General features: G+C 42.1%; 1 protein-coding gene across 3 annotated transcripts; it reads left to right on the top strand.

Annotated features, from left to right (window-relative positions):
* Positions 1–27,557, top strand: gapvd1 (GTPase activating protein and VPS9 domains 1). 3 transcript variants are annotated; one of them, XM_086111474.1, is made up of 28 exons: positions 1–145; positions 5,491–5,717; positions 5,855–6,122; positions 6,216–6,788; positions 6,888–6,971; positions 7,064–7,198; positions 8,398–8,590; positions 9,169–9,249; positions 11,121–11,278; positions 11,476–11,605; positions 12,437–12,562; positions 12,763–12,936; positions 15,109–15,246; positions 16,832–16,966; positions 17,608–17,727; positions 17,952–18,029; positions 18,773–19,119; positions 19,553–19,640; positions 20,985–21,056; positions 21,170–21,289; positions 21,940–22,066; positions 22,138–22,250; positions 22,616–22,775; positions 22,861–23,048; positions 23,178–23,391; positions 23,685–23,757; positions 23,893–24,090; positions 25,201–27,557. In XM_086111474.1, the coding sequence occupies exons 2-28, from the start codon at positions 5,533–5,535 to the stop codon at positions 25,339–25,341; spliced, it is 4,419 nt and encodes a 1,472-aa protein (XP_085967600.1). In that variant the 5' UTR covers positions 1–145; positions 5,491–5,532; the 3' UTR covers positions 25,342–27,557. The 3 variants fall into 3 exon arrangements, with proteins under 3 accessions (XP_085967600.1, XP_085967602.1, XP_085967601.1); XM_086111476.1 differs by lacking the exon at positions 9,169–9,249 and having other exon boundaries at positions 11,124–11,278; XM_086111475.1 differs by lacking the exon at positions 9,169–9,249.

Raw genomic sequence — 27,557 nt, 5'->3', positions numbered from 1 at the left:
CAGCAAGTGACAGTCCAGTTCGCTCCTGCAGCACCCAGTGAGAGACGGCCAACCACAGACAAAACAATTTCTCGAGGTTGATTAATCTCATGATCCGCTGTGGTTGATAGTACTGTGATACAACATCACATACCATTTAAGTTTGGTGAGTTGCCCGATTTATGATGCATTTTATGTTGATCTTACATAGGACACTGTTTTGCTTGCAAACAAAGCTAAGCTAACGCAGCCAACCGAGGTTAGCTCATCGTTAGCTTTCCGCACTTGACTAGCTGAGGTTAGCAGCCTAACTTGGTGAACGTTGGCAGGCTAATCGTTTGTTGTCTGAGGGTATTTCTTTCAAATCAGTGCGAACGCAGGACACTATAATAGCTTTGCTTCTATTGATGTCCCCCAAAGCTTGTATGTGAGAAGCCTAATGTAAGTTTCTCGCTTTACACGGTAGTATGTTAAACTATGCTTTGACAGTATTCGAATGAAATAATTATGCTTTGCGTGGTCGGCTTTAAAGCTGCCGGGCGATTGCGGCAACGCAGTAAATTCAGTCCACACGCAAATGTTTGGAAACATAGTTTTTTGTTAAACAACTCCTCCAATGAATCACTTGAGCTCAGCTTGTAAGACTAAACTGAATTGTTTTATTGTACTGTCTGGTCAAATGCATATTACATTTGTGGATTGTTATATGGCATTTTCGACTTATCTTAGTTAGAGTAACCTTTCCATGAGAGCCGTCGTTACAGCTGGATCAAAAATACCCAGTTTTTCTTAGATAATGCTCAATTTTGACTGACACAGGTGGAGAGGCCACAATTACATTTGACAAGACAACTATTTTTGCTGGAGTGTAGAACTGTGTTGCACTTCAAAATAATTCTCTCAGATTCAAGTATTTGAATACGATATTGGAACTTTGAACACGCAGGAGTCCTTATCTATTGCTTGTAAAAGGTTATTGTAGGATTTGTGAAGATAGCCTGTCATTCAAGTTTTGTTTTTGTTCTTTAAGTTCCTCGTATATATTTGACATAGATGTTTAGATTTTGGGGGGCACGTATTTTAATTCAAATAAGGTTAGAAACCCCCTCAAAGAAATGTACAAATGCACATTTCTTTAGTTGACTAGAAAAGTGAATTTTAGTAAAGACAGTGGATTCAGTCACACTAATGTGTAATACAATATACAGTTATAGTAACTAGCTCCTTTTTATTCCTCAAATGGTATTTTAAAAATAAAAATTTTGGAAATGCATAAATAAACTGGTACAGTAAGACTCAAAAATTTCAGGCTCAGAGCTCTGATATGTTTGGTTTCCACACAAGATTTGTGTTCTTGTCAACTGACAGTGTATACGAGTGCATGAAGCCATTGTGATTTGGTTCGAGTAGAGTCCCTGTCCAATCACATTCGATTGGAGTACATTTTCGTTGAACTTGACAGGTGCTTTTTGGAACAGCACCAACCATGGTTAGTTACACTTGCAGGGTGTGTAGGATTTCAAAACTGCGTAAATTCTAAACCAGTCAAATGTTTTGAAATGATGTTGTCTCTTCCATCCATGCATCCATGCATTTTTGTTCTGATTGTCCTGTTCAGGGTTGCCGGATGAGGAATGGAGCCTATCTCCCCTGACTTAGTGCAAAAGATGGAGTACATAATGGGCTGTTAACTTGTCAATCATAGGCTGAGTGAGAATCTGATATTGATTGGGTATTGAGCTACTGAAAGTCACTCTTGTGAATCACAAAATAAAATATGTTAATCTACTTAACTTCTCATTCCCTTCCCATGTCACATCAATGAGTGGCATCTCGAGCATCACTCTGAACATTTCTGCAGCATTTTACATTTTTATCATTCCTCCATCAACAGAATAGCGCCAAACTTTCTCATGCAGCTCCGTTATTTTGGTACCTTTTCCATAATTTGACAATGGATTGGAATTATACACACCAGGTGAAAATAGGGATAAAATGGCACTGTCATCCTTTCGTTACAGAACATGAAAGATCTCTAACGTCCATTCTTTTCCAGGCATGAACGCATTGTACACATCACTCAGCGGCCCACAAACCACACATCATCTCGACTGTAATAGCTTTGCTTCAGCCCATCTGCTACCATTTTGCTGCTTCATGAGATGCATCAGGTTGTGTTTTACTTGTATGATGTGCAGAAATTCTCGTACTCTATGCTTATTGTTTTCCAATTCGGTTGAGGGATGCTCTTCTTCACATTTCCCAACTGACATCAAAGAGTCTTAAGAGTCACTGTTTCTTCTTCCTGATGCTTTAAAGGGGAAAGTCAAGTCAACAATTTTCTTTACACCACTAGTCTAAACACAGTTGTCTGATTAAAATTGCATTTGTGGAATATGAATTTAGCAGCAAAATCCAGTTTTTTAATCCATCTATCTCCGAGGTGGCTATTTTGCCACTTGCTGTCGACTGAAAATGACATCAGAGTGCCTAAGGGTGCAGGTAACGACCGTCACATGACCAAACCCAGAAAACAGGTAAGCTGTGACGGTCGTTACCTATGTCCTTACACACTGCAGTGTCATATTCAGTCGACAGCAAGTGGCAAAATGGCAGGCCCTGAGATGGAACAAAAACCTCAGGTGGATACTTCTGCCTTATTCATATTCTTCAAACGCAACAATAATCAGAATGCCGTGTTTACTCCTGGGGGCACATAGACCATATTAGAACATTTTTGACTTGACGCCCCCTTTAATTGAGCTTCATTCATAAAGTGGAACAGAAATATTTTGTTTAGCTCAATAATTGGTCTGAGTCAGTTTCCAGTTCTGTAGTTTGCTTATGGCCAGTGTAAGGAATTATCTGAACAGGAACTGGGAAGAGGATGTTGGAGTATTGCCTTGGCTACTTTGTGTGGGCGTGTGTGTGTGTGTGTGTGTGTGTGTGTGTGTGTGTGTGTGTTTGTTTGTGTTTGAGAAATACTGTTAATTAATTAATGGTGCTGTGACGTTTGCGTGTTTTTTTTTAAATCTTAGATCATTTACCAAATAATATTGGTGGTTCTTCTATTTCGTTAATCTACTTTGCTGCTTCAATCCAAATTGCTGTATTGTCATGAAGTGTTACGGTCTTCAGTTACTTACCGCATTGTGTAGTTTCTCTTCTGCTTTGTAGTTCCTCTGTGCTCTCTGTTCAATGCAACTGGAAATGCTAACGTTGGAGCTTGCACAGGCCTTTTGATGAATGCCTGCTCACCTCTCAGCAATTCATTATTGCTTCATATTTCGCTTCCATCCAAATATGGGAGGAATGTGCTGCTTCATGAATTCTGAGGAGGAAGTTCCTCATAAAAATCCTACTTGACTAGTTACTTGACATTACATTAAATCATCCACTAGAAATTATGTACTGTACATGAAGCAAGATGCACACATACCGATTTTTAACATCTTAACCGATTTTGAGACCCAACACCTGAGGAGGGGAGAAAAAAAAGGAGTTGTGGTACAAAAAGGAGTGGCAACAGCGTAACCCTGTGGTCGCTTTTAGGGACTCCGCCCAACTTCTTGACCTTACACGTAAGGATTTGCGAACGTCAGGATTTGCAAACATAAGTATCGAACATTTTGACATTTCCGATGGTTGGCCCAGGCCCATTTCTGAACAGGTCCGGGAGCGGAAAAAAACACTCTCACCACAAGGTAATCTTTCAGAGAAATCAGTAAATCAAAGAAATTTAAATTGGAAAAATGCATAAATTTGGCACGGTTGTCGAGATGCTTGTCAAACCACTTAAGTGAATAGGATTTAGCTAAAAAAAAATCGAAACTAATTTCCACAGTATCAGCTGCCCCCAAGTCAGCTGGCATTGGCTCCAGCATGCCCGCGACACTCGTGTGCTTAAGCGGTTCAGATAATGGATGGATGGATCTTCTTTGAGGTGAGGCAGGGAAGGTCATTACAGTTTTGTGCAGATTGCGACAAAGGGATTTTTTGAATAATGGCATGGCAAAAAAAAAACGAGTCTAAGTAAACAACATTCACCCAGAGCTCTCATAACCAAATTTAAAGTACTTTTATCAGGACCCGAGGGAGTTGACATGCGTACCAGACATTATGAGAGGAGAAGAATTAAGCGGAGGCTCAGAGGGGATCAAGCCTTTTCCGTTTCTGGTCCCTCTCTTTGGAATGACCTCCCACTGAACATTTGGCAAGCCCCCTCACTGCCCGTCTTCAAAACTCATCTCAAAACTAAATTCTATTCTTTGGCTTTGTATACAGCTGTGTTTTTTTCTTTTTTAAAGTGCTCTATAAATACAGCTGAGTTGAGTATAGTGTCAAGTTTTGATGAGATATGTTGTTTTATGAGAAGTTTGCAAACAGCAGTCGCTACTTACATGTACGTTTTGAGATCAGTGTCCCTCGTTCCCCTTCCAAAGGAAGTCCATATATGGCTCATCATTATGTGTTTAAATCTGTATAGCCAATTTAATTTGTCAGGCACATCAATTCTAATGTTGTGGTTGTCTATTTGCTTGCGAGCATTGTCGCTGCCTTGCAGCCATTCCATTTATGAGGTAGCTTCCACCAGTCTTGTCTCATTTCAATCCCCAAAGCCTGAACTGTGTTTACTATGTTCCTAACCATTCACAAAGAGATACTATTGTGCAGATGATTCCCTAATCATTCATTTTTCACGCTTGTTCTGCTCACTTTGTTTGCCTTGGCTTTCTATAGCTTGCAAGGCGCAGAAAGATTAGCATATCCAATTGTGTTGTGATTTCAGATGCTTGTGAAAAATGTTCTTCGACTGCGACTCCCTTTTTGTGACATGAGCGTCGTCGACCTCCTTTAAAAGACATCCTTATTCTGAATCAAGTTGTCAGTCAGGACGTAAACGGCAATTGCCAGGTTTTGGGTTCAACTCTTGTTCGGGCCTTCCTGTGTGGAATTTGCATGTTCCCTTTCACCCACAGTAAGTCTGGACAGGCTCCAGCTCTCCTGTGACACGAATGAGGATGAGCAGTCTTGGAAATGGATGGATGAAGGTTACGAGAGTAAAAGAGAAAATAGAGTGTGGAAACGTGTGGCCCATCCTGTTTATAAAGCAACCACATATGTCGTAAAATATCAGCCACCGTATATTTGAGTAGTAAATAATGAGAATCTGCATCGGTTCTTAACTGCGGAAACACCTGACGTCAACATGTACGTTTCCATTGCTATCATTACCATTCATTGATTGAATCCAGCAAGACCTCTCTCTGATCACTTCAACTGTGACCCTAACATGTATTTGTCATATTTTCTACCAAATATACTTGGAGGACAGTGTTCTCTGCACTGCGTTTCAAAGTAAACACAGTTGACTGGATGCCACGGGCCGTCTACTGAAGTGTTGTCTGTGATTTCTCTCCATTCTTTGCATACTATGTCACGACAGTCAAAGTAGCTGTTTGAATTTTTAAAATTTTTTTATTAACCCTTATGAGTTGTCTGTTTGTTCAGTGCTTTGGCTCTTTGCCGCAAAGCCTGTGAGAGCTGGTGAAGATGGTGAAGCCAGACATTCATACTCTGGCCCACCACCTGAAGCAGGAGCGACTTTATGTGGCATCAGAGAAGCAGCTGATCCAGCGACTCAACAGCGATGTCCTTAAGACAGCTGAGAGGCTATACAGGGCTGCGTGGATTGCCAAGCAACAGCGGATCAACCTCGATCGGCTCATTATCACCAGGTCAGATGGCAATTTAGAATGTTCACCTGTTTGTAGAAACATGACAAACTATTGACTGTTTGACTTGGTGCATTTGTTTTTGAAGAGATGGGAAGATGGGTCTTAACTTGAAGTCTTGTCTTTTTCTTCGCGTTAAGTGTGGAAGCCTCACCAGCTGAATGCTGCCAACATGCCAAAACGCTGGAAGACACGCAGTTTGTTGATGGCTACAAGACTCTTGGCTTCAATGAGACCATCTATGGTGAATTCCTGGCCCGGTTGAGGGAGAACCCCAGACTGGTGGCATCATGCCTAGTGGCAGGGGAAAGGCTGAACCAGGAGCACACTCAGGGGGTCATCCACACCGTCTTCACCTCACTTTATGGCAACTGTATCATGCAGGAAGATGAGAGCTACTTGTTACAGGTTTGGCCTACACGTCCACTCGCTTTATAACCAGATTAGGCATAACACAGAGATAAAATAGGATTGTCTGCCTTCCCCCTTGACTACTCCTAGGTGTTGCGGTACCTCGTAGAGTTTGAGCTAAAGGAGAGTGAGAACCCACGGCGGCTATTGCGACGAGGCACATGTGCCTTCAGCATCCTTTTCAAGCTCTTCTCTGAGGGCTTGTACTCGGCCAAACTCTTCCTAACTGCCACCCTCCATGAACCCATTATGCAGTTGTTGGTGGAAGATGAGGACCACCTGGAGACAGACCCAGCCAAAGTGACTGAACGCCTGACTCGAGTCCAGCAGGAGCGCTTTGGAGAGAAGGGCTCTGAGGGCTACAGACAAAGAGTACAGGCAGCTGTTGAGACCAATGAGGCAAAGCTAGTTGCTCTGGTCAACAAATTTATTGGTTATTTGAAGCAGAACACCTACTGCTTCCCTCATAGCCTGCGATGGATTGTGTCGCAGATGTACAAGACGTTGTCATGCGTTGAAGGTCTTGAGGTGGGAGAGGTGCGTACCATGTGTACCGACCTGCTGCTGACCTGCTTTATCTGTCCAGCAATTGTTAACCCGGAACAGTATGGTATCATCTCAGATGCCCCCATTAATGAAGTGGCCCGCTTCAATTTAATGCAGGTACGTCGAATGGAAAGTATTCTTTTGACTTTTTCACTAGGCTATTTATTATGTACTATATATTGTATGATATATTTATACATACACCTTTTTTTAAAGGTTGGCCAGCTTTTGCAGCAGCTGGCGATGGCTGATGACGATGCAGACCCCAGACGAAAAAGTTGTTTGTCCAAATTTGATCAAGTAAGAATTACATTTAGTTACATACTCATTCAAACGAACCAGTATTTCTTGAAATCATTGTTCAGGAAATATTAATGTCCATATTTTTCCAGAGTTGTGTTGCTGCTTTTCTGGATGTCGTGATTGGTGGAAGAGCAGTTGAAACACCACCCATGTCCTCAATGAACCTTCTGGAAGGCCTAAGCAGGACTGCAGTCTATGTTACGCATCATCAGCTGATAGCATTGGTAACATTTTTGATGCTATTATAATACCTATAGCATTCAAATTTAAGAGGTTCATTGGTTTATGTTGGAGTTCCGTTCCTACATTGGCAACATAACCCCAATTTGTACGCAAGTCAAAATGTTTACCTAAACATATCAATAGTAAAGTCATGATTATAGTACGTAGTTATTTGTGTGGAAAAACAAGTGTACGCCTTAAATATAAAATCTATCATTTAGTAATTGACCAGAGCTGAGTAAAAACATGCTTTTATCAACATTTGTGAGTGGAAAGTTGTTCGAAAATAAATTAAAGGGAACAATTTAAGTTGTGCAAATGCAACAACTAGACTCTTGAGCAGTGGAAACGAGTTCCGTGGGGTATCAAATCACATTTCACGCGGCCAACTGATGTGTCATGTTATCTTCCGGGCTGAATTGTGCCATGTTGGAAATTGCCAAGATTTAGTTTCCTCTTGGGTTAACTGAGCTTCAAGCTTTCCTTTGGTTGAAGTGAAAACAGATATTGAGCATTCATGGCAATTCTTTACTTTGGTCTTTATCGAAAAGCTGACTTGACTCTCCTCCCCCAAAAAACAAGACTTAAAAAAAGAGCACACACACATTCCTTGTGACTCTGTTGCCTAATCCTAATACAACCAAAGTCAGTCTTAGACATAAAACAACAATTAAATAACTATTATTCTCGAAGAGGGCAGCCCGGTGATCAAGCGGTTAGCGCGTTAGCCTCACAGTGCACAGGTACCGGGTTCAATTCCAGCTCCAGCCTCCCTGCATGAAGTTTGCATGTTCTCCCCTTGCCTGCGTGGGTTTTCTCCGGGTTCTCCGGTTTCCTCCCACATTCCAAAAACATGCATGGCAGGCTGATTGAACACTCTAAATTGTCCCAAGGTGTGAGTGTGAGCGCGGATGATTGTTCGTCTCTGTGTGCCCTGCGATTGGCTGGCAACCGGTTCAGGGTGCCCCCCGCTTACTGCCCAAAGACAGCTGGAGTAGGCTCCAGCATGCGAAGTATTTGTATAACATATGTTGAGTTCTCCAATTTACCCTTATCAATCATTGTTATTCAGCATGTGCTTATCAATCTGTACCTCCCACTCATGTCCACGGCAGCCATTCAGAATTTCCAAATAATGATTTTTGTTGCTTGTTCAGAATGTGAAAACCTCAACAAAGACTGTCATTCTTTTTATGCATAGGTGGATTTTGTGCGTCGGGTGATGGCCGGAGATCACCTTAGGGAGGAGGAGCACATGGCCCTGGAAACCCTGCTGGCCAATGTGCCCCAATCGCAAACTGGGAAGAGCAGCAGTCTGGAACTTACCCCTTCCAACACCCCCCAGCTCTCCCCTGCTAGTACTCCTGCTAATAAGAAGAACAGACTCCCCTTAGGTACCGACCTCCTCTGCCTGATCCTGTCTTTTATAATGAATTTATTAGCATGCTGACAATGATGCAACCACTTGTAAATTCTTCATGTGCAGGTGTGTGGGCCATTTTACACTCGCATGTTTAAATGCCACCGAGAGGAACAATTAGAATACTGTTTGTAATGAGGAGCGAAATAAACAAGCTGGGCAGTGATGGCTAGTTAGAGGCCTGTGTTTTTATAGGAAGTTAATGAGCTCCTTCCCAGCTTGTTATAAAGATAATTAGCTTGGTCTGGATTGGGGCTCAATTACAGAAATGACAACCAATTAAATTACCAAATATAAATGAACTCAACTTTAATTGGAATGGGTGGAGAAGATGCTTCAACTACCTTCATTAGTAATTTCAAGCCAAACGATGAGAACGCAGCGCCTTCTTAATTAGAAATGGACCACTTGCTTATGAAATATGATTGTAATACACAAAGTCTTCATACTCAAATTACTTCTGAATTGAAGTGTGAGATATATTCTGTATGCTTTCTCCCACTCCCCACCTTTGCCGTTTTACCCCGTCTTGTGCTGCCAATGAATGACCAGGACAACACTTAGCCGCTCTAACGTCCTGGGACCCTACAACCACCTCCTTGTCGGCTCATATTCCATTAGTAACCCCATTTGGTGGGTAACCTGTCAGTTGCATCGGAGCTAGAAGTTACACATCTTCTGTTTTCACCGAGCTTTCTGTTAGACAGTGTTCTTACAGCATCCTGCATGCATCAGTCACCATGGGAGTTCAACCCCAGCGCTGACACTTTGCACTGCTCTTGTACTTGTGCTTTCACCTTGCTTGCTTTACATTGCATAAGAATTTGCTCCATTAGTTAGGCCAAGATGTTTGTTTCTCGTTGGTTCATTCATAGCCAGAATTTGTATTTTACACCCAAGATGAAAATTAAGTTGCACAATTTAGACCTACTGATTCTGAAAGGTCGCACAGTCCAGTAGATCAAAGTCTGGTAGTCTGCGATTGAATCATGTGCCGAAGTGATGAAATACAGTGGAACTTCAAGGCATACGCAACACTAATGTACCCCATCAAGCCAATCATTAGACTTTTCAAATTGAACTAATAATACCTTTTATAGGGCTATCTTCAGGTTTGTTTGCAGCTATAAAAGTCTAATGCCAAAGCAATGCAGTGGAACCTTTGAGGTCAAAGACAAATGTTTTCGAAGTTGTTGCTGGACCTCAGATTTATGTGAATTTAGAGCACATTTCTCCCATAGCAATTAACAGAGACTAAATAAATCCATTCCACTGGCCAAGTGTTTCAATTATGAAACCTAGTTGACAGTAAGAGGCAGGCAAATGTTCCATTTTAAAAATGTTTAACTGTCATTAATGTGTTCACAAAGACAAAATGTATCCCACTTCCTGCTGTACATTAGGCTCATCATCTTTTATAATTGATGCCAGTTTTGCTTTACTGGGCTGAGAATCCAGTACAGTTTTCCATTCCATTTAGCCATTAAAGACATAATGTAGACAAAGAAAAAAACTATTTTTTTGATGTTCCCTTAAATTGTCATGAGGTTTTCTGAAATATTGTGAGAGATTCTGAGCTCTAGCTCTTACATTTTGTGTGACCGTAGAAGAATGTTTTTCCCGGATATTTTGGTGGGTCAACAATTCCCCCCCTCTGCCCGTCTCCCCAAAGTATTGGGATAAATATGAACTTTTGATAACTTGACTCCGCAACCAAATTTCATACGGACATGCTATTATGAGACGTTTTGTCTAATTGGTCCACCATTGGTACCCTTTACTCCCCTTAGTCACACTCTCGGAATAAAAATTATAATTGTAAAACTTTCCAAGGATATTTTGCCTGCCCTTGCTCATCCTTGACTTTGATTTGTCCATCATTCTCAGTTTCGGTATTCTAATTTCATACACATAAAAAAATGGGAAACTTAATACTTAAAGACTTCAGAATGTAACATAGTGGGTTCTTTTGACCATGTACCTTCTACGTATATACCGGTAAGATATTTTACATAGTACATGTAGAAGCATAAATTGTGTTTTACGCCAATTTTTTGGCGTGCATAGGGCTAAAGTTGTCGCTTTATAAAATGGAGAGACTTTGTACAGAATCAGGAATAATAGCCACAAAACCCATAGTGCTGTACTCCTCAACCCCGATTTTATACAGTAACATTATGAACATTATGCTTTGCTTTGTTTGTGGAAGCAAATTGATGTGCATGTGCTATTATCATTATCATGTTAGGAAACTCAATGTGTATCTCTTGAACAAGGTCCTTGCACTCTTGAATGAAATTTTTTTTCACCATGGTAAGTGTATGAAGATTATTGCCTGTTTACTTACAGTGCAAACATTAATTTAATCATGAAACGCTGCAATGCCACATTCAACAAGTTCAAACATGAAGATGCACTTAATTCAGAAAATAAATGAGACGTTCAACATACATGTTTTAGATTATTGGCTGATCTTTGCATTTCCCTCTCCAACCACCAAACAGCAGCTGCTCGAAGCCGTAGCCGTACCAACATAGCCCAGGAGGGGGAAGCAGAGGCTAGCTCCCAAGAGTTGTTGCAAGATCTGATGCCAGAAGAGGTGCTTGTAATATCATTTGGAAATGGTCCTCAGACTATCCCTGGAATGATGTCAGAGAATGAGGTAATGTGACTTGAAATAATGCATTTAACTAAAGTAGTGGTAATGAAGTTGTAAATAAACCAACCCATTTTTTCCCTCACTGAGTGAAAGTGTGGTTACCTTGTCATCCATTTTATGATTTTCAAGGTCATCATCATTAATGTCTCATGCAGACCCTTATTTGTAGTCAATACTCTCCACTGTATTGTCCACCATAGGTTTTGAACTTGCAGATGGCTGATGCTGCACAAGGCGACAGCCATGCAGACGACACAAAGCTGCATGGTAAACCAGACAAAACGCTTCGCTTTTCACTCTGCAGTGACAACTTGGAAGGCATCTCTGAGGGTTAGTTTTCTGTCTTAAGTCAAACAAAGGCACAGAGAAAGGGCACACGTTTGCCAATAATCAATGCCCAATCTACAAAAATGTCTTAATTTCACTAGACTTGCAGTAAATCATAAATAGATCATCTAACAGAAGTCTCACCATATGTTTCTTATCCCTCAATGTTGAAAATGTACAAAAAAAACAATTTAAACGGGCCTTCTTTACCTGTCTCTGTCTCAAAATAGCCTATATAAACAGGATGTATTGTATTGTATAGTCCTCCAAAGTTGCATGTTCATTCTTTTTTTTCCCCCATTTGCAGTACTGTCTTTTCCTTTCTGTTTCACAATGAGATGGTTCGTTCAACATATTACAATGCACACAGTTAAAGTGAGATGTGAATCTTGTTCAGTCTCAGTAATTGTCATCGAAACATGAGTCGCAGTTTGTCAGAACATCCCTCCAGAGTCCACTGTTCTATTGACGACATGACTAATCCATACACAATTACACAAAGACTTACCTCTCTGATGGCACTGACATGTTCAGTGACACAAATATTTACTTTTGAGAGATGAGCTATTCATTTGGAGAAAGAGATGATGGCATTTGCAAGGGAACCATGATATTTGGTTATTTGTATGAATTGCTTTGAGAAATGGACTTAAATGTTTAACAGACTTTAAGTTGAAGTTAGAGAAATGTATCAAGGTCACTGAGAGAAACTTTAAAATCAAAACATCTGTGGTGAAATGAATATATATTTTAGTTGTTTGGTGTCATATTGGTGTAGAATCAAGATATTCCCCAAACTTGACATCAAGTTGGTCCTTTCAATATGTTCCTCAGGCCCATCCAATCGTTCCAATTCAGTGTCATCTCTTGACCTGGAGGGAGAATCTGTTTCTGAGCTGGGAGCTGGACCCTCAGGAAGCAACGGGGTGGAGGCTCTCCAGCTTTTGGAGCATGAACAAGGTGTGCGCACACTTTTCCTATCCTGTTTTTTAATTTTAGTTATTTATTTTTTTAAACTGTCAAACAAAGGGGGAAAAAATTGTCAGTATATTTTTAGGACTGTTAGGCTAACTAACGCCGTAAATGAAAGATACTATCGTAAAATGTGTGTGTCCAAGTGTGTGCAATATAAATAATACTCTATGGTGGGCCTCAATCAGCCACCACTCAGGACAACTTGGATGACAAACTGCGCAAGTTTGAAATCCGAGACATGATGGGCCTGACAGAGGATCGGGACATCTCTGAGACTGTCAGTGAGACCTGGAGCACTGACGTGCTTGGCAGTGACTTTGACCCCAACATGGATGAAGATCGGCTGCAGGAAATAGCAGGTATGGACAGGATTTGTTGCTTATGAGTAATTTTTCTCTGCTTATAGAAAAAGTATATTCCTTTTGTCCATATGAGGACAGCGTTGTCTCTGTTGGACAAATATCTTCAGGAAAATGTCAACACCTTGTGGCACAATTGTGAAATGACACCATAGGGCAATTTTTGAACACGGAAGACTTCCACAATATTCTTTGTGGGTCTGCAGGGGTGAAAAAATAAAAATAAAACGGTGTATCATTTGACATCCAATGGTAAGCTAAGACAGTGAGAGGAGGAATAGTTGATCTCATTTCATGCTGCATGCACACTTGAGTATTTTAATTATTTTTTTAAACAGGAAAATTGTACAAAGTGCATAATCTCAGGAATCTCAGTTACGTATTCTCAGTCATCAAAGTCAATGATCATTAAGTTTGAACATTGAATATCTTGCCTTTTTAGTGCATTCAATTACATTTAGGTTGAAGATGATTTACAAATTGTTATAATCTGTTTTTATTTTTAACACAATGTCCCAACTTTGTTGGAATTGGGTTTGGCGGGCGGCCCGGTAGTCCAGTGGTTAGCACGTCGGCTTCACAGTGCAGAGGTACCGGGTTCAATTCCACCTCCGGCCTCCCTGTGTGGAGTTTGCATGTTCTCCCCGGGGCTGCGTGGGTGTTCTCCGGGTGCTCCGGTTTCCTCCCACATTCCAAAAAAAACATGCATGGCAGGCTGATTGGACGCTCTAAATTGTCCCTAGGTGTGAGTGTGGGCGTGAATGGTTGTTCGTCTCTGTGTGCCCTGCGATTGGCTGGCAACTGATTCAGGGTGTCCCCGCCTACTGCCCGAAGACGGCTGGGATAGGCTCCAGCACCCCCCGCGACCCTAGTGAGGATCAAGCGGTTCGGAAAATGGATGGATGGATGGATGGGTTTGGCCATGATCACAGTTTACATTGTTGCAATTTTATCGAGATATTGAATCATATCTTACATTATTCCTTCAATGATTTCAGTATTCCTTCAAATTATTTCATGAATTTTGGCTTGCCCGATTTCATTATATATGGTATTCATATCTCCATCTTTCCCTGCCTGAGTGGTTCCGTGACCAAGCTCTCTTTCTCTCTGTCTTCCTCCCTCTCTGACATTCATTTGGTCCCTGCAGTCTTATTGACCTTGGTTCCTTCTCATTTGCATGCGCCATTTTTCATTCTTCGGAATATGGCGTTGGGGGACTTTTCCGTCATTAAGTGAATTTACAGCGATTTCCTTATGTGTTTTCTCCAAGGGATTGGGTTATGAGATGCACATTAAATATCCATTAATACCTCATTATCCCACTGATAAGATTACCATGATAATGAGGCAGAAATTCTAATTGTTTCGCTTCTTGTTGTGCCACTCATTTAATCATCCACCTGAAAGACAAGCACTCTTGAACATTGTAAACATGGACAGCGGGATAGAACTCTCCCATCAGAACATAGTGGCGTATGTGCTTGCTCATGGTGCATGTGTGTGGAAGCGTGATGGACCTGCGCGAGCGGTTATCACTGGACGTCTTGAGCCGAGTACACTGACTCCCACTTGTAATTTGCCCCTCCTCTGCATTCTTCCGCCTTGTTAATTTGGGTTCTCCCGGATAGAAGCGGACAGTATGCAGGAGACTGATTTGTTTATGAAGAATGTGAGTGTAACGCAACAGCTCAAAGTTGAGACCCGGCAGGCCAAGCCAGGTGATATCTTCCCAATTACTGCTAACCTTAGTGCAGGGGGTATAATCCTGCTGTTTAACGCATAAAATGGACAGCATACTGCTGATGCGGAGCTCAACGCATTTTTCTTAGCTCATGTTACCTTTTTGGTGAGGGTTTGTGTTCGCGATCTATCCTACAACTTTTGTTTCTCTTTGTTTTGTCGATGGTGTCCTTCCATTGATTCCTGTTCTTTTTCAATTTGCAAAAATATTATTGAAACTTCCAGTTCTGTTTCAGGTAAAATCTGGGTTAAGATTATGTTGAAATTTGTACTTGTTTTCTTCTTAAATGTTGTCCATAAAATAAAAATGAGGATCATTAAAACTCAACAAGAACCTTTCCAAACTTAAAGATGGAAAAACATGGCTCTGACGATAAAGGTGACTTTAGATACAGAAGGAGGTTCAGTCTTTTTCCTCTTTGTTCTCAGGGGCAGCTGCCGAGAACATGCTCGGCAGCCTGCTGTGCCTCCCAGGATCCGGCTCAGTCTTGCTGGACCCCTACGGCTCCACGATCTCAGAGACCACCAGTGAGGCATGGAGTGTGGAGGTCCTGCCAAGTGATTCAGGTGTGGTCCCGGGTTCATCCGGCTGTCACTTTCTGACCGTTTGTTGTCCTGGGTCATCCCTATGATGCCTGCATTTCACTCCCACAGCAGTTATTAACATGTGTTTCCATGCACACGTTTGTATGCATATTCATATTTGTACTCCCTTTTCAATGGGGGTTGGGACGCCAGGTGTGGTTGCACTATGTGCTCCACACCTAAAATGTGTGTACACATCTGCCATCATATTTGTATGCACTAGCCTGTCTTTTAGGGCAGATCCTTGTGTGCCAGTAAAAGGCAGCTCTGGGTTTCCTTAGAGGGGACCCCCAGGTGTGTTTGCACCTGCGGGGGAACAGTGGGGAGGGAGGCACAAGGACAGCAGCTGCCTTCAGTCAGTTTACATCCCGTCAATTCCAGAATCGTGTACATTTTTATCCCGCCACGTTGGTGATCACATTTGGGTGCAAATTGTCCGGTTAGAAGTCAAACGTACGCATACTCATCTGACACTTCATTGGCTAAACCTCCACAGTATAATTAGTGCTATTACAAGAATCCTGCCCAAGAAAATAATCCTCAGTTTTGATTGATATGGTCCAGTCAAAGAGTTAGTTTAGCATAGTTTACTGTCGTGTAGACGAGCACTACATCATACACTCTCATTTAGCTCAATATTTTAACTGACATTAGAACTTCAAAATTGAGCATTTTTAGTATTTGTAAAGGCACGATCGAAAAGCACAGGTCTTTTGTGATCTCATTATGATTCGATTGTGCAGGGGTGCCTATACTGTATTTGTGACTGCTAAGTGATAAGGCAAGGTAGCATTATTTAGATTTCATACACAATGTGCTCACATTCTCAAAAGTACTTTCATAAGCATTTACAAACAAGAGTTTAAGACTTCTAAAAGCAAAGTAAATCAAGATTACTCAATCTTTTTCTTTTTTGCTTCAATCATAGGATTTCCATCTTTTTACGAATGAGAATGTACTCATCACATTTTTTTTTTAGTTCTCTTTAAATATGTAGTCTTTAACAGCATTGCATTTTTGGAAACCCAGTGTCTTATGTCAATTTTATCTGTATACCTTTTAATATATGCTACAGCTAACATGCATGAGTTTCTTGATTGCTTTTTATTCTGTTTCTGCTTCTGCTCTGCTCAGTAATAGCGCGATCAGAGGCCTTTTTTCAAATACTGTGCTTGTTTCATGGTTCGGAAGCAGAAAACTACACTCGGCAGACCACTTCACCAGCACATTATTACTAACGAGCATGCAAATGAGTACTGCTGTTCATATGGAGCCTCTGGGTTGAACCCAACGGCTCCATTGGGCAGCCAAAGAATTGGCCTCACTAGCTTTATGGTTTTGTTTGGCTCTTATCACTCGTGATAATGTAACCTTTGATTCCATGCATATGTGTGTACTTGGCAATAATAGTCAAGAGGCAAGGGGTGGAGTGACAGAATGTCCACTGTGCTGTACGATTACACCATAGTTGAAATGGGACTTAACCATACTACAAGAGGAGGAGGTTTCAAAAATCATCTTTTTAGACAGAGTTCTTTTTTTTTTTTCTCTTCCTTTCTACTTACAGAAGCCCCAGATTTGAAACAGGAAGAACGGCTGCAGGAGCTTGAGAGCTGCTCAGGGGTTGGTAGCACCTCAGATGATACAGAAGTCCGGGAGGTCAGCTCGAGACCAAGCACTCCTGGCCTCAGTGTCGTCTCAGGTATAAATCTCAACTCTTTTCATATGCATTTATAAAAAGACAAACACGAACAGTGCAGCTTTGCTTGGAATAATAGTCCAAATGTCCACATTTGATGGCTCTTGTGGCCGGCGCTGCCATTTGTCATCTATTTGCTTAATTTGTTATTTATTTAGTCATCGTTTAGCCAGGTAAGGAATTTGAGAACAGTTTATTTACAATACCGACCTGGAGGCAATTTATGGTTCAATATCTTACCCAAGGACACTTGGACAGCGGACAGTTGGAAGCGAGAGTTAAATCAGTGACACTCTGGGCAACTGTCTGGCCCTCTCTAACAACTGAACCACGGCTGCCAGCAAATGCAAGCTATCGTAACCTCTGCCCACTGGATGCGTTGGATGCCATCTTTATCCGTATCATTCTTTCCTCTGTAACCCAGGGAACCTTACAGCACCACACTAAAGCACTCACTGAGCTCCCATCTGAGCAATTACAGCAATCCAAAGAGGAAAAACACATCTCTTTTTGTCTTTCCTTTGACCGCAAATGCATTTCCCATTAGATCTTGCTGCTACTAAGTTGCTTTTGTCCTGAGCATAAACAGCATGGTTTGTGTGTGCATGTGTGTGTGTGCGTGTGTGTGTGTTTTTGCCCTGCAGGTATCAGCGCAACCTCAGAGGACATCCCCAACAAGATAGAGGATTTGCGCTCAGAGTGCAGCTCAGACTTCGGGGGAAAGGACTCTGTGACCAGTCCAGATGGGGAAGAGTCAGGCCACGGTAGGAGAGTGTCACATCCCCACTTGGCTTGCAAAGTCATTAGTCCAGTTCATAACAGCGAGAACTATCAATCGCTGTCACTTCCAGAGTGGTCACTAAATTGCTGTTTCTTTATTTTGCCATCCACTTACTGAGAAATATTGTCCAGTTGGATTTGCACTTGTGTGTTGGTGCTGGATTTGTAATGCCTGTTCATGATCTCATAACTGTTTGCATTGTTACAGGAGCGCACCATCTGACTTCGCCAGCCTCACAAGCCGAGTCTTTATTGGTCATGTTCGATCCGCTCTCCTGTGGTGAAGGTAAGCATCACTCCTAAAATGCTCACCAATCAGGGTTAGAAATTAGTGTCGTTAAAGCTCAACCCGAATGTTATGGGCCCACAGCACAGCTTGAGCAAAATAACCCAAAAGTGAGCCTGTTCTTCCGCGCACAGTTTTAATACCAATTGTTCAGTGCAGGTGCATGTGCCATTTCATTTGGCCCAATTGTTGTTCTTGTTGGGTTTTGTGTGTGTGTGTGTGTGTGTGTGTGTGTGTGTGTGTGTGTGTGTGTGTGTGTGTGTGTGTGTGCGCGCGCGTGTGTGTGTGCGTGTGTGCGCGCGTGTGCGTGCGTGTGTGTGTGTTTGTATGTGTTCAGCATTTTGTTCAAGATTGTTATAGGCTTTGCGTTGTACTATCAATATTTTTGGGAGAAATTTGTTGTAGTCGTTGCATGTACGTGGCAAGGTGAAGGGATGACAGGTTGAGAGACCTCACCCCAAGCACTTTGGCACAGTCTCCTTGTCCCACTGTGCTTATAGGAAAAAATAATGCGCCTTTGGAAGCTTTTCAGCAGATGAGTGTGTGTACCCTTGGAACAGGTGGCCTACTATTTTTCCGATGTTTCTTTAGCACTCTCAGAATGTCACCATGACAATATGAAAGGACACTTCATGATTCATCTGTATACAGTATTGCTCATAATAAAGTCTCATCCGATCTTAATGCTTAGAGAGTTCACAATTCCTGTACATTTCTTTTTCCTGTGGCTTTTATTGTGCCAGGTTCCACCACTGGGACAATAGTGAGGCCTAAGGTGCACTATGCCAGGCCTGCTCACCCACCCCCAGATCCCCCTATCCCTGAAGCCAGTGCTCTTGGGCAGGAGACGCGGCACTCTCTCATCATGCCCCACAGCTTGGCTCAGGCTGAGTTTGAGCACAACAAGCAGCGCCACTCCTTCCCTGACCGACTGGTCCGTAGTCGCAGCTCTGACATTGTTTGCCCAGGCCGGCGACCCACGAGTGACCCTGGGCTGAATCGTCGTGTTCCAGTTGAAGAGCGTGACTCTGCCGTAGCCGTGGCTTTAGGGCCATCCTTGTCGCCCAGCAAGGACTCCTTGAAAGGAGAGGTAACTATCAAACCCTAGATATGTTACATGAAGGTACATTTTGAATCAGTGTCATCGTGACGTTCCTCTTTCGATATCAGACGGTGTTAAAGTTCCCCTTCTATTTTTGGAATGAGAAGATTGTTGATTCCATAGCTTGACTTGTGGAGGTTTGAACTGTTACATTTACAGCACTCCCTTCAGCTATAATCATGAGCTTTTTGGGCAAGTGATTGAAATGTTTGCAGAAAAAACATTGATTGATTAGATATGTTAAAGAATGTGACTGGCCTTTGGAGTGTTGCATTTTTACCGGTGATTCTTGTTGTCGCAGCAACCAGGTGTCCATTGTATTTAAGTATTCGGCTATGGTACTATATAGTTTTATACCTTTCTGTTACTACCCACTCAGTTATTATTGTGACATGCAAATATCTATGATTCCCATCAACAGGCTGAAGACAGAAAAGACAGTGATGATGAGAAGTCTGATCGTAACAGGCCATGGTGGAAGAAGCGTTTTGTGTCAGCCATCCCAAAAGGTAGGTTTCCTCTTTGCTGAATTGAAAAATCATCCCTTTACAACTAACATTTGTTCGCAGAGTTTCTTTATTTCTCGTTCTCATGAAGAAACTTTTTTTCATCACAAGTGACAGAAAATCGTACACTTTGAAGAGCAGTGCGAAAAGCCATTTGTAACATGAGAAAGAATGATGTTAGTTTTAAATTGCTGGTGTTCCAGTTGGAAAATGATGTTTTGTTTGTCAGAGTTAGTTTACCGACACGTCCAGTCGCTCTTTGCTCATGTCTCACGAGCCATAGATTTATATAAAGCGTTGGAAGCTAATCACTCATCAGAGGAGCTTTCGCTGCGTAGATTGTATGGCCGCTAGCCCTCCCAGCTGTGCTGTCATCCAGCAGCTAATGGTCATTAGATGGACCTCTCTGTCATCACCACTGATAGATGGCACATCTCTTGTTGCAGTTCTACTCGACCACCATATCTCATGCATCTGTCTGGGGAATAATGAGCTGCGCCCACACAGAGCGACTGCACATTAGTCTTTGGGATAATTGTGTTTCTTAAGCAAACATTAAATTGATATTCATAAAATGGGCGACACATGGTAAAGTTGGGAGCCGCTGGAGCCTGAACCACCAGTCTGCCGGCAACCTGTGCCGAGTGCAATGTGTTTGTCCTGCTGCTCTGCCCAACAACACAGTTGGTTGTCCTGCAGAGTGGCAGCCTTTCTGCGAAAGGCCAACCCTGTCTGTTGTGTCCCTCACAGTGCTGTATTGGACGGCTGAGAGTGACGTCCCAGGTAACGCTGTCGCCATTGAGCTAGCTGTAACGTCGGGGCTGCGTGCCATGCTGCTTAGTAGATGTTGCCTTCCAGAGTTGTACATGTCACATGGTGCATTTCGAATGCCCGCTGTCGTCATCCATGCATCTTGTGCCATGGCCTTATGTTGCAACCTTGTATTGACAACACAGAATATCAACATTTACATGACACTTTAACCCAGTGTTTCCAATGTGTCTCATCAAATGTTAGACTCAGTACCTCAATTGTTTGTCCTGTTTTCACCATTTGTGTTAATAGGATAAGCCCCCATAGACATTTCAACTTCGTAGACCTAATTATCCATAATGAGTTTCAGTGGACTTTAATGATATTCTGATGATTTATTCACAATTTTAATTATAATTCTTTTGCTTCTTTTGGTAGTTTAACTGGAATGAGATTTTACATGAGTTGACCACCCCCCTGCCTTTGTGCATTTTAAGAGACGGCTAATGAGTTGCACACGATCAGCCTGTCATCCAGTCATATTGGAGTCTTTGTCACACCATACAATTCAAACAATCTTCCTGTTCTTCCCAGCTCCTATAGCTGCATTTCGAAAACGAGACAAGCATGAGAAAGATGATATTGCTCCGGAGCGACTCCCACAAGGTTTGTTAATCAAATGTCCAAAACGGTGAATCAAATCCACCTTGTTTCGTTTGCATTGTAATGGGTTATTTTTTTGTTTGTTTGTTTTTTTGCATGTGTTGTTGATTCATCAGATGACCCTATGCCCAGACAAAACTCCCAAGTCCAAGTAGCAGAAGACATCCTGGACAAGTACCGAAACATAAAGAGGACCAGCCCGAGTGATGGAGCCACAGCAGGAGCGATTTATGAAGGTGCTGGGGCCAGGATTAACAGGATTGTGGATTTACAGGAATCTTCAAATCATCATCAAAAAAAAACAACAAAAACCTAGTTTTGCCATATACCCGAATGAAAACCTAATTACAGTAGGTACACTTTCACCATCTGATATGAACAATTTAGCTTTTTATAAAGGCCCCAGGTGTAGCTGAAATACTATAATACAATTAGAACCAATGGTAAAATGCAGTTCATTACAACTGCAAACCACCTCCAACAAACTTAACAATATCGTCTCTGCTACTCGATTGAAAAATAGTCTGTATTTAAACTAAAGATGATCATTCTGTAACACTCAGTACATAAACATTACCAAAGCCTGGCAATGGCTACTCAAATTGCCTGCTTTTATCTGTGCCTCGTGAATGACCTCATAAAAAGATTGTTTCCTAAATTAATCAAGTTCGACTATGTTATTTTGGCCATTCACTCAAAAAAGTTATTGAAACTGTTAAGATTAATTGGGCGTTGTGCAACATAACACTGATCTCTAAATGCTCTGACATTGTTGTCCCTTCAACATAATTATATCAACATCGAGAAAAAGATACTTTTTAGTCTTAAGAATTTGATCAGTAGTCTGCACGCCTGTTAACAGTGCGATATTCTTTGATTCTGACAGATCTTTGTGTTGAGGAAAGTGTTCATGACTCTCCAAGAGAAGATGCTCTGCAGAACATTTCTGCTGATGACCTCCCAGATTCAGCCAGTCAGACAGCCCATCAGCATGGCTCAAAGTTCTCTTTTAGGTATGATTGTCACAATTCAGCATATACACCATTATGGTCCGTATTAATCGCTGATTGTTGTTGACTTTCAGTGATGCCAAGAAAAAGTTGCGGCTGGCGTTGTGTTCTGCAGACTCGGTGGCTCTGCCGATTCTGACCTCTACAACCACTAGAAATGGGTTGCCTGACCATATGGACCCTGAAGGTATTACATCTCAGAACAAATCCAACAAGCTTGCAGTTTCCTTTAAGTTGCAGGGGAGGGGAAAAAAAAAACGACATGAGAAATTGTGCATTAAGAACTGTATAATTGCTACCGATGATGCATCTAATAGACCGCTGCACAAAAGCAGCGCTCCACTGTCACGGACTCATGTTGAGGAAGCACAATAGTTGGCAAAATAAATTGACACTCCGAAGTATGCCCATTTCAGAGTGTAAAAGCAAAAAACTCGATAGATGTTTCTGTTCTTGTCATCTTGTTACGCAGAGGTAGCAGCCTGATCAGATTACCAACTTGAATGTTGCATACCTTTGCTGCATGTCTAATGATTCCTTCCTCCCTCACAGACAATGAGATCGTGTGCTTCCTAAAGGTCCAGTTAGCAGAGGCCATCAACCTCCAGGACAAGAACCAGATGGCGCAGATCCAGGAGACTTCACGTTGCGTCAGCCGTTTCGATCCTCGCAACTGTAGGAAGCTGCTTGCTGCCATTGCGGAAGATTACAGGTACCCCTCAAGAGTTCGGCACCATGTGGATGTTTAATTTCTTTCTCAGGGATAAAACAAAGTCCTCTGTTGGTGTTTCCTGTAGAAAACGAGCGCCCTACATAGCCTATTTAACGAGATGCCGCCAAGGTCTGCAGACCTCCCAGGCCCATCTGGAGAGGCTCCTCCAGAGAGTTCTGAGAGACAAGGAGGTAGCCAACCGCTATTTTACCACGGTGTGCGTTCGCCTCCTTCTTGAACACATGGAGTCCAGGATGCTTGACTTCATCAAGGGTACCTCTGTTTTTCCATAATAGTTTGTAACAGTACTTAAAAAAAATGTTGCCATATTTGACAAGGTTCATAAGAACTCTGCGAGAGAATTTGTCACAAATAGTCCCCCCCCCCTTTTTCCCCTCTCAGCGTTCCAAGTGTGCACAGCAGCAGATGACAAGACTGCAGCGGTGGAGGATTTTCTGCGCTACTTGTACGGCGCCATGGCCCGTGATGCCATTTGGCAGTATGCGAGTGAGGACCAGCTGCAGGATGCCCAGATGGCCATCGAGCGCAGCGTTATGAACCGCATCTTCAAGCTGGCTTTTTATCCCAACCAGGATGGAGACATTCACAGAGATCAGTTAGTAGTTGCACTTTCTCCACTGACACAGTGATACACACCATAATTACTCAGTGTTTCTGTGTATGTTGAGGGAAAACCATTTCTGCGAATGCTGTTGTGCATCAAAACATGGACAAAATATTATTCTGCCCCTTGACTCAACTGCATTTCAGCATTCTCACACAATTTTTGAGGGGATGGTAATTTGTAGTATTTTGTCGTTTAAAATGATATCAACCTGTGAATTTGGAAAAAAACAAACAACTGGCCTCATTGTTGCATTTTAAAGACCGAATTTCCTGCCCCCACAGGCTTTTTCACGAACATATCCAGCGGCTGACCAAAGTCGTGACTGCTAATCATAAAGCGCTTCAAATACCAGAGGTATGAACACTTTTTTTTCCCTTTGAATTCAGTTTTCTCCTTGACCAGAGACACTCTGCTGTTTGTGTCCATTTGTTCATTCGTGTGTGTGTGTGTGTGTGTGTGTGTGTGTTTGTGTGCGTTCCTTGGTTGCAGGTTTACTTGAAGGAGGCGCCCTGGCCCTCTGCACAGTCTGAGATCAAGACCATCAATGCTTACAAGACACCCCGAGACAAAGTCCAATGTATACTGCGCATGTGTTCCACCATCATGAACCTTCTCAGTCTGGCTAATGAAGACTCTGTGCCCGGAGCTGATGACTTTGTTCCCGTGCTCGTCTTTGTCGTCATCAGGGTGAGTATTCATGCACAGCCGTGACCAAATGTTTTGAGAATGAGACAAATATTAATTTTCACAAAGTCTGCTGCCTAATTTTTTATGATGGCAATTTGCATGCACTCCAGCATATTCTGAAGAGACATGACATGCATTTCAATTCATTGCAAAGACTCTCTTTTCCATGAAAATGAACTTAACTGAACTTCAAGGAGAGCGGTTCAGTTGTTGTGAAGGCTTCAAGGCGCCCAAGAAAGTCCAGAAAACGCCACTACTGTCTCCTAAAATTGATTCAGCTGCAGGAGTGGCGCACCACCAGTGCAGAATTTGCTCAGAAATGCCAGTAGGCAGGTATGAGTGGATCTGCATGCACAATGAGGACAAGCTTTTGTTGGCGGGGAAGCCTGATGTCAAAGAGGACAACAAACAATCCACAACATTGGGTACAGACTGATATTCTGCAAAATGATATTCTGCCATCCAAGAAGACGGTTGATGATGAGCAATACCTTTTCCAACAAGACGGAGCACCTTGCCATAAGGCAAAAGTGATAACAAAATGTGGAACAAAACATGAACAATTTGAGTCCATGGCCAGGAAACTCACCCGATCTTGAGCCCGTTGAGAATGTGTAGTCAATCCTCAAGAGGCGAGTGAACGAACAAAATCTACAAATTCTGACCAAATCAAAGCATTGATGATTTTTACGAAAGAATGAGCTGCCATCAATTGCAGAGGTCTTGAAAAAGAAGGGTCAACACTGCAAATATTGACCCTTTGCATAAACTTAATGTCAATAGAAACCTTGACACTTGTAATGCTTGTAATTAGATTTCACTATGTCATAGTAACATCTTACAAAAAAGGAACTGCCGGTGAAAACGTTTTAAGTTTTGTGAAAACCAATACTTGTGTCGCTCTCGAAAGTTTTGCCCACGACTGTAGTCCTCCTCCTTTTTGTCCTTCCTTTTAATTCACATGCTTGTTCCAGCCCTGTTTTTGAAACATGCACATCATTCAAAATATGCCATATGTGCATTTTTAACGTGAACAGTGTAGCGTGCATTTTTTTCCCCCATCTTCCCATAAGCTAATATCAGCCCATCCCTGCGTCTCCTCCCCTCCAGGCAAACCCGCCTTGCCTGCTGTCCACCGTTCAGTACATCAATAATTTCTACGCCAGCCGGCTGAGTGGGGAGGAGTGCTATTGGTGGATGCAGTTCACCGCGGCGGTGGAATTCATTAAGACCATCGACGATCGCAAGTGAAGCAGAACAGCCACCTGTATGGGCAGACTGTGGGGGAAGGAGCCGGGAGACTGGGAACCTTCCCAACCAACTGCTCCCTCTGCACAGCATTTGAAACCTGGCCCTCGGCCTGCTCGTCGTGTGTATAGCTTGTACATAGCCACAGACGCTCAAAGATTACAGAATATATATATATATATATATATATATATATATATATATATATTCCTGTGCGTATGTGGACAAATCCAGGTTTTTGCCGTGGTGGGAAAACGGCAATGGGGAAAATTGCAACCTGTTAACCTTGACCTTGATTTGGGTTTTGCATTTTATATTTTTGTCTCGCAAGTCATGTTTCATATTTTGGGTGTATGTATTCGGATTTTTATATATAGGCAGTTAGACAAATCCAACCTTAAATGATAAACCTCTTCCAACCTAAATGATAAAATTATTTAAAGGGACCAGAATTAGTTTGTGTGATTGTCTCATTTTATTATTGCCCCCGAGAGTGAGAGTAAATTCGTTTCAATTACTTTCTATTAAACTGAATATTAGAAGCACTGTAACTGACGATGAGATTCAGTGACTCCCACCATCGTGGATTCTCATTAACCTCCCACTCTATTCCAAATTACATGGCAGCTTTTTTAAGGTCAATCTCAACTCAAATGTGTGTCGATTGATAATTTGGACACAAAGGCCCACATGTTAATTTTATGCTTCCATGTAATGCTTTAACTCACTAATTTAAACATGCATATCATGCCCATTTGTGAGGCAGGAAAGCTTTTATGATAAACGTGAAGAAAAACAAAGTGAGGAATGCACCTGAGCGGTCCTGCCTTGGGAATGCTGAGCGATGAGGATATACAGGGTCGGTTTGTGGCGTTAAAGACACTGTATATTGAAAATAGTGCCTTTATTTGGGGCGCCCTGTACAGTTTACAATGAGTTTTCTGCATAGACGACCTGACCCCACACCAGCGCAAGTGCGCACACGCGCTCTTCACTGGGCCAACTACATTCAGCACATCTTTCACATGTTACTGATTGCCAAGACTCAGTCACTTTATTGCACTTAAATTTGAGCAAATGCCCTTCTTCGATATTAGCATTGTTATCTGCCTGCTCACACCGACTGCTAAATAGGTGAATTACACAACTAAATCGCTTCTGTGGAATCAAAGCCTTCCCTTAGAGTTGCAATTTGGAGTTGTTCCGCATTTTTCTTATTTTAAGTGAACAAAGCTATTTTATTTCTCATCTGCAGGATGCCTGAGAAGTGACGTTATTGCCTGATTGGAACGCAGCTCTCTACCTCCTTATGCATTCAAGAAAGGGACTGGCATTTGTGCACTTATTTATTTTCCTCTGGACGGTTCAGTTTTTGTGCACTGATGTGCCATTAGTTGACCTTCCGTTAATGAGCTGACAGCACAATGCACATTAGATAGGGAGAGCAAATACTCAACACTGTTCACTGGTTACTGCCTTTCAGTTAATACTCTGCCGTTTGTCTGTATCCTTTGTCCAATGGGCACGTAAGAGGGGCGAGGGTGTCATTGGTTGAACCACTGGCCCCTCGTGCATGAAGTCACAGAGTGGTCTGCACATTTTTAGTCGATATAAAAGAGTCCCGACCTGCAACAGGCCAGTAAGTGACCCAGAAGATGCGAAACCCTTTTCTTTGCGTCATTGAAACTACAACTTATTTTGCACAAAACACGTATGTTCCTAAAATAAATTGGCAGGGAGTAGTCCATTTTGTTACTTGTTACTTTCAATGCGAGCTTATACAGTTTCAGTCTACTAGTCGCTCATGAACCTTGCGTACACTTTTTTCCCCACCCTGCAGTCTATAATCCATTCCAGAAGAACCATCCACTGGAAAATCAGTTTATAGGTTGCAAGTGGGTTCATGGGCAACATGCTGCACAAATCTACAGAGCAGCTATTGTATAAATGACATAATTCTGGATCAAAATATATATATTTAGGAAAAAAATACCCAACCATCTTTTCAACTCGTGTTCTTAAAAAGCTTTATTGCTCTGCTTCCTGTGCAATAGCGCTGAATGGCTGGCAGAGAGAAAAGAAAGACACCTTGCATCTAAATTTGAAAAACGTAAGCTTGCTCACCTGTGAAATGCAGGGACAGTCGGTTTGTCTTTACTGTGATTAATGCGTTATGTAATTCTTTAGAAACAATAAAAGAACATGGTGTTTTCCCCTTA

Source organism: Hippocampus guttulatus, chromosome 5 (assembly GCF_054856545.1).
Source record: "Hippocampus guttulatus isolate MCC_2025c chromosome 5, RoL_Hgut_1.0, whole genome shotgun sequence".
In the NCBI taxonomy this organism is placed as follows: domain Eukaryota; kingdom Metazoa; phylum Chordata; class Actinopteri; order Syngnathiformes; family Syngnathidae; genus Hippocampus; species Hippocampus guttulatus.
This window is presented reverse-complemented; position numbering and strand designations above follow the sequence as displayed.

What these genes read in the sequence shown, in the direction of transcription:
- gapvd1 (XM_086111474.1), top strand. Translation starts at nt 5,533, where the DNA reads ATGGTGAAGCCAGACATTCATACTCTGGCCCACCACCTGAAGCAGGAG. An exon ending in ATCATCAGCTGATAGCATTG is followed by an intron (nt 7,199 to 8,397) that starts GTAACATTTTTG and finishes TTTTATGCATAG; the next exon opens with GTGGATTTTGTGCGTCGGGT. An exon ending in TGGCCTCAGTGTCGTCTCAG is followed by an intron (nt 16,967 to 17,607) that starts GTATAAATCTCA and finishes TTTGCCCTGCAG; the next exon opens with GTATCAGCGCAACCTCAGAG.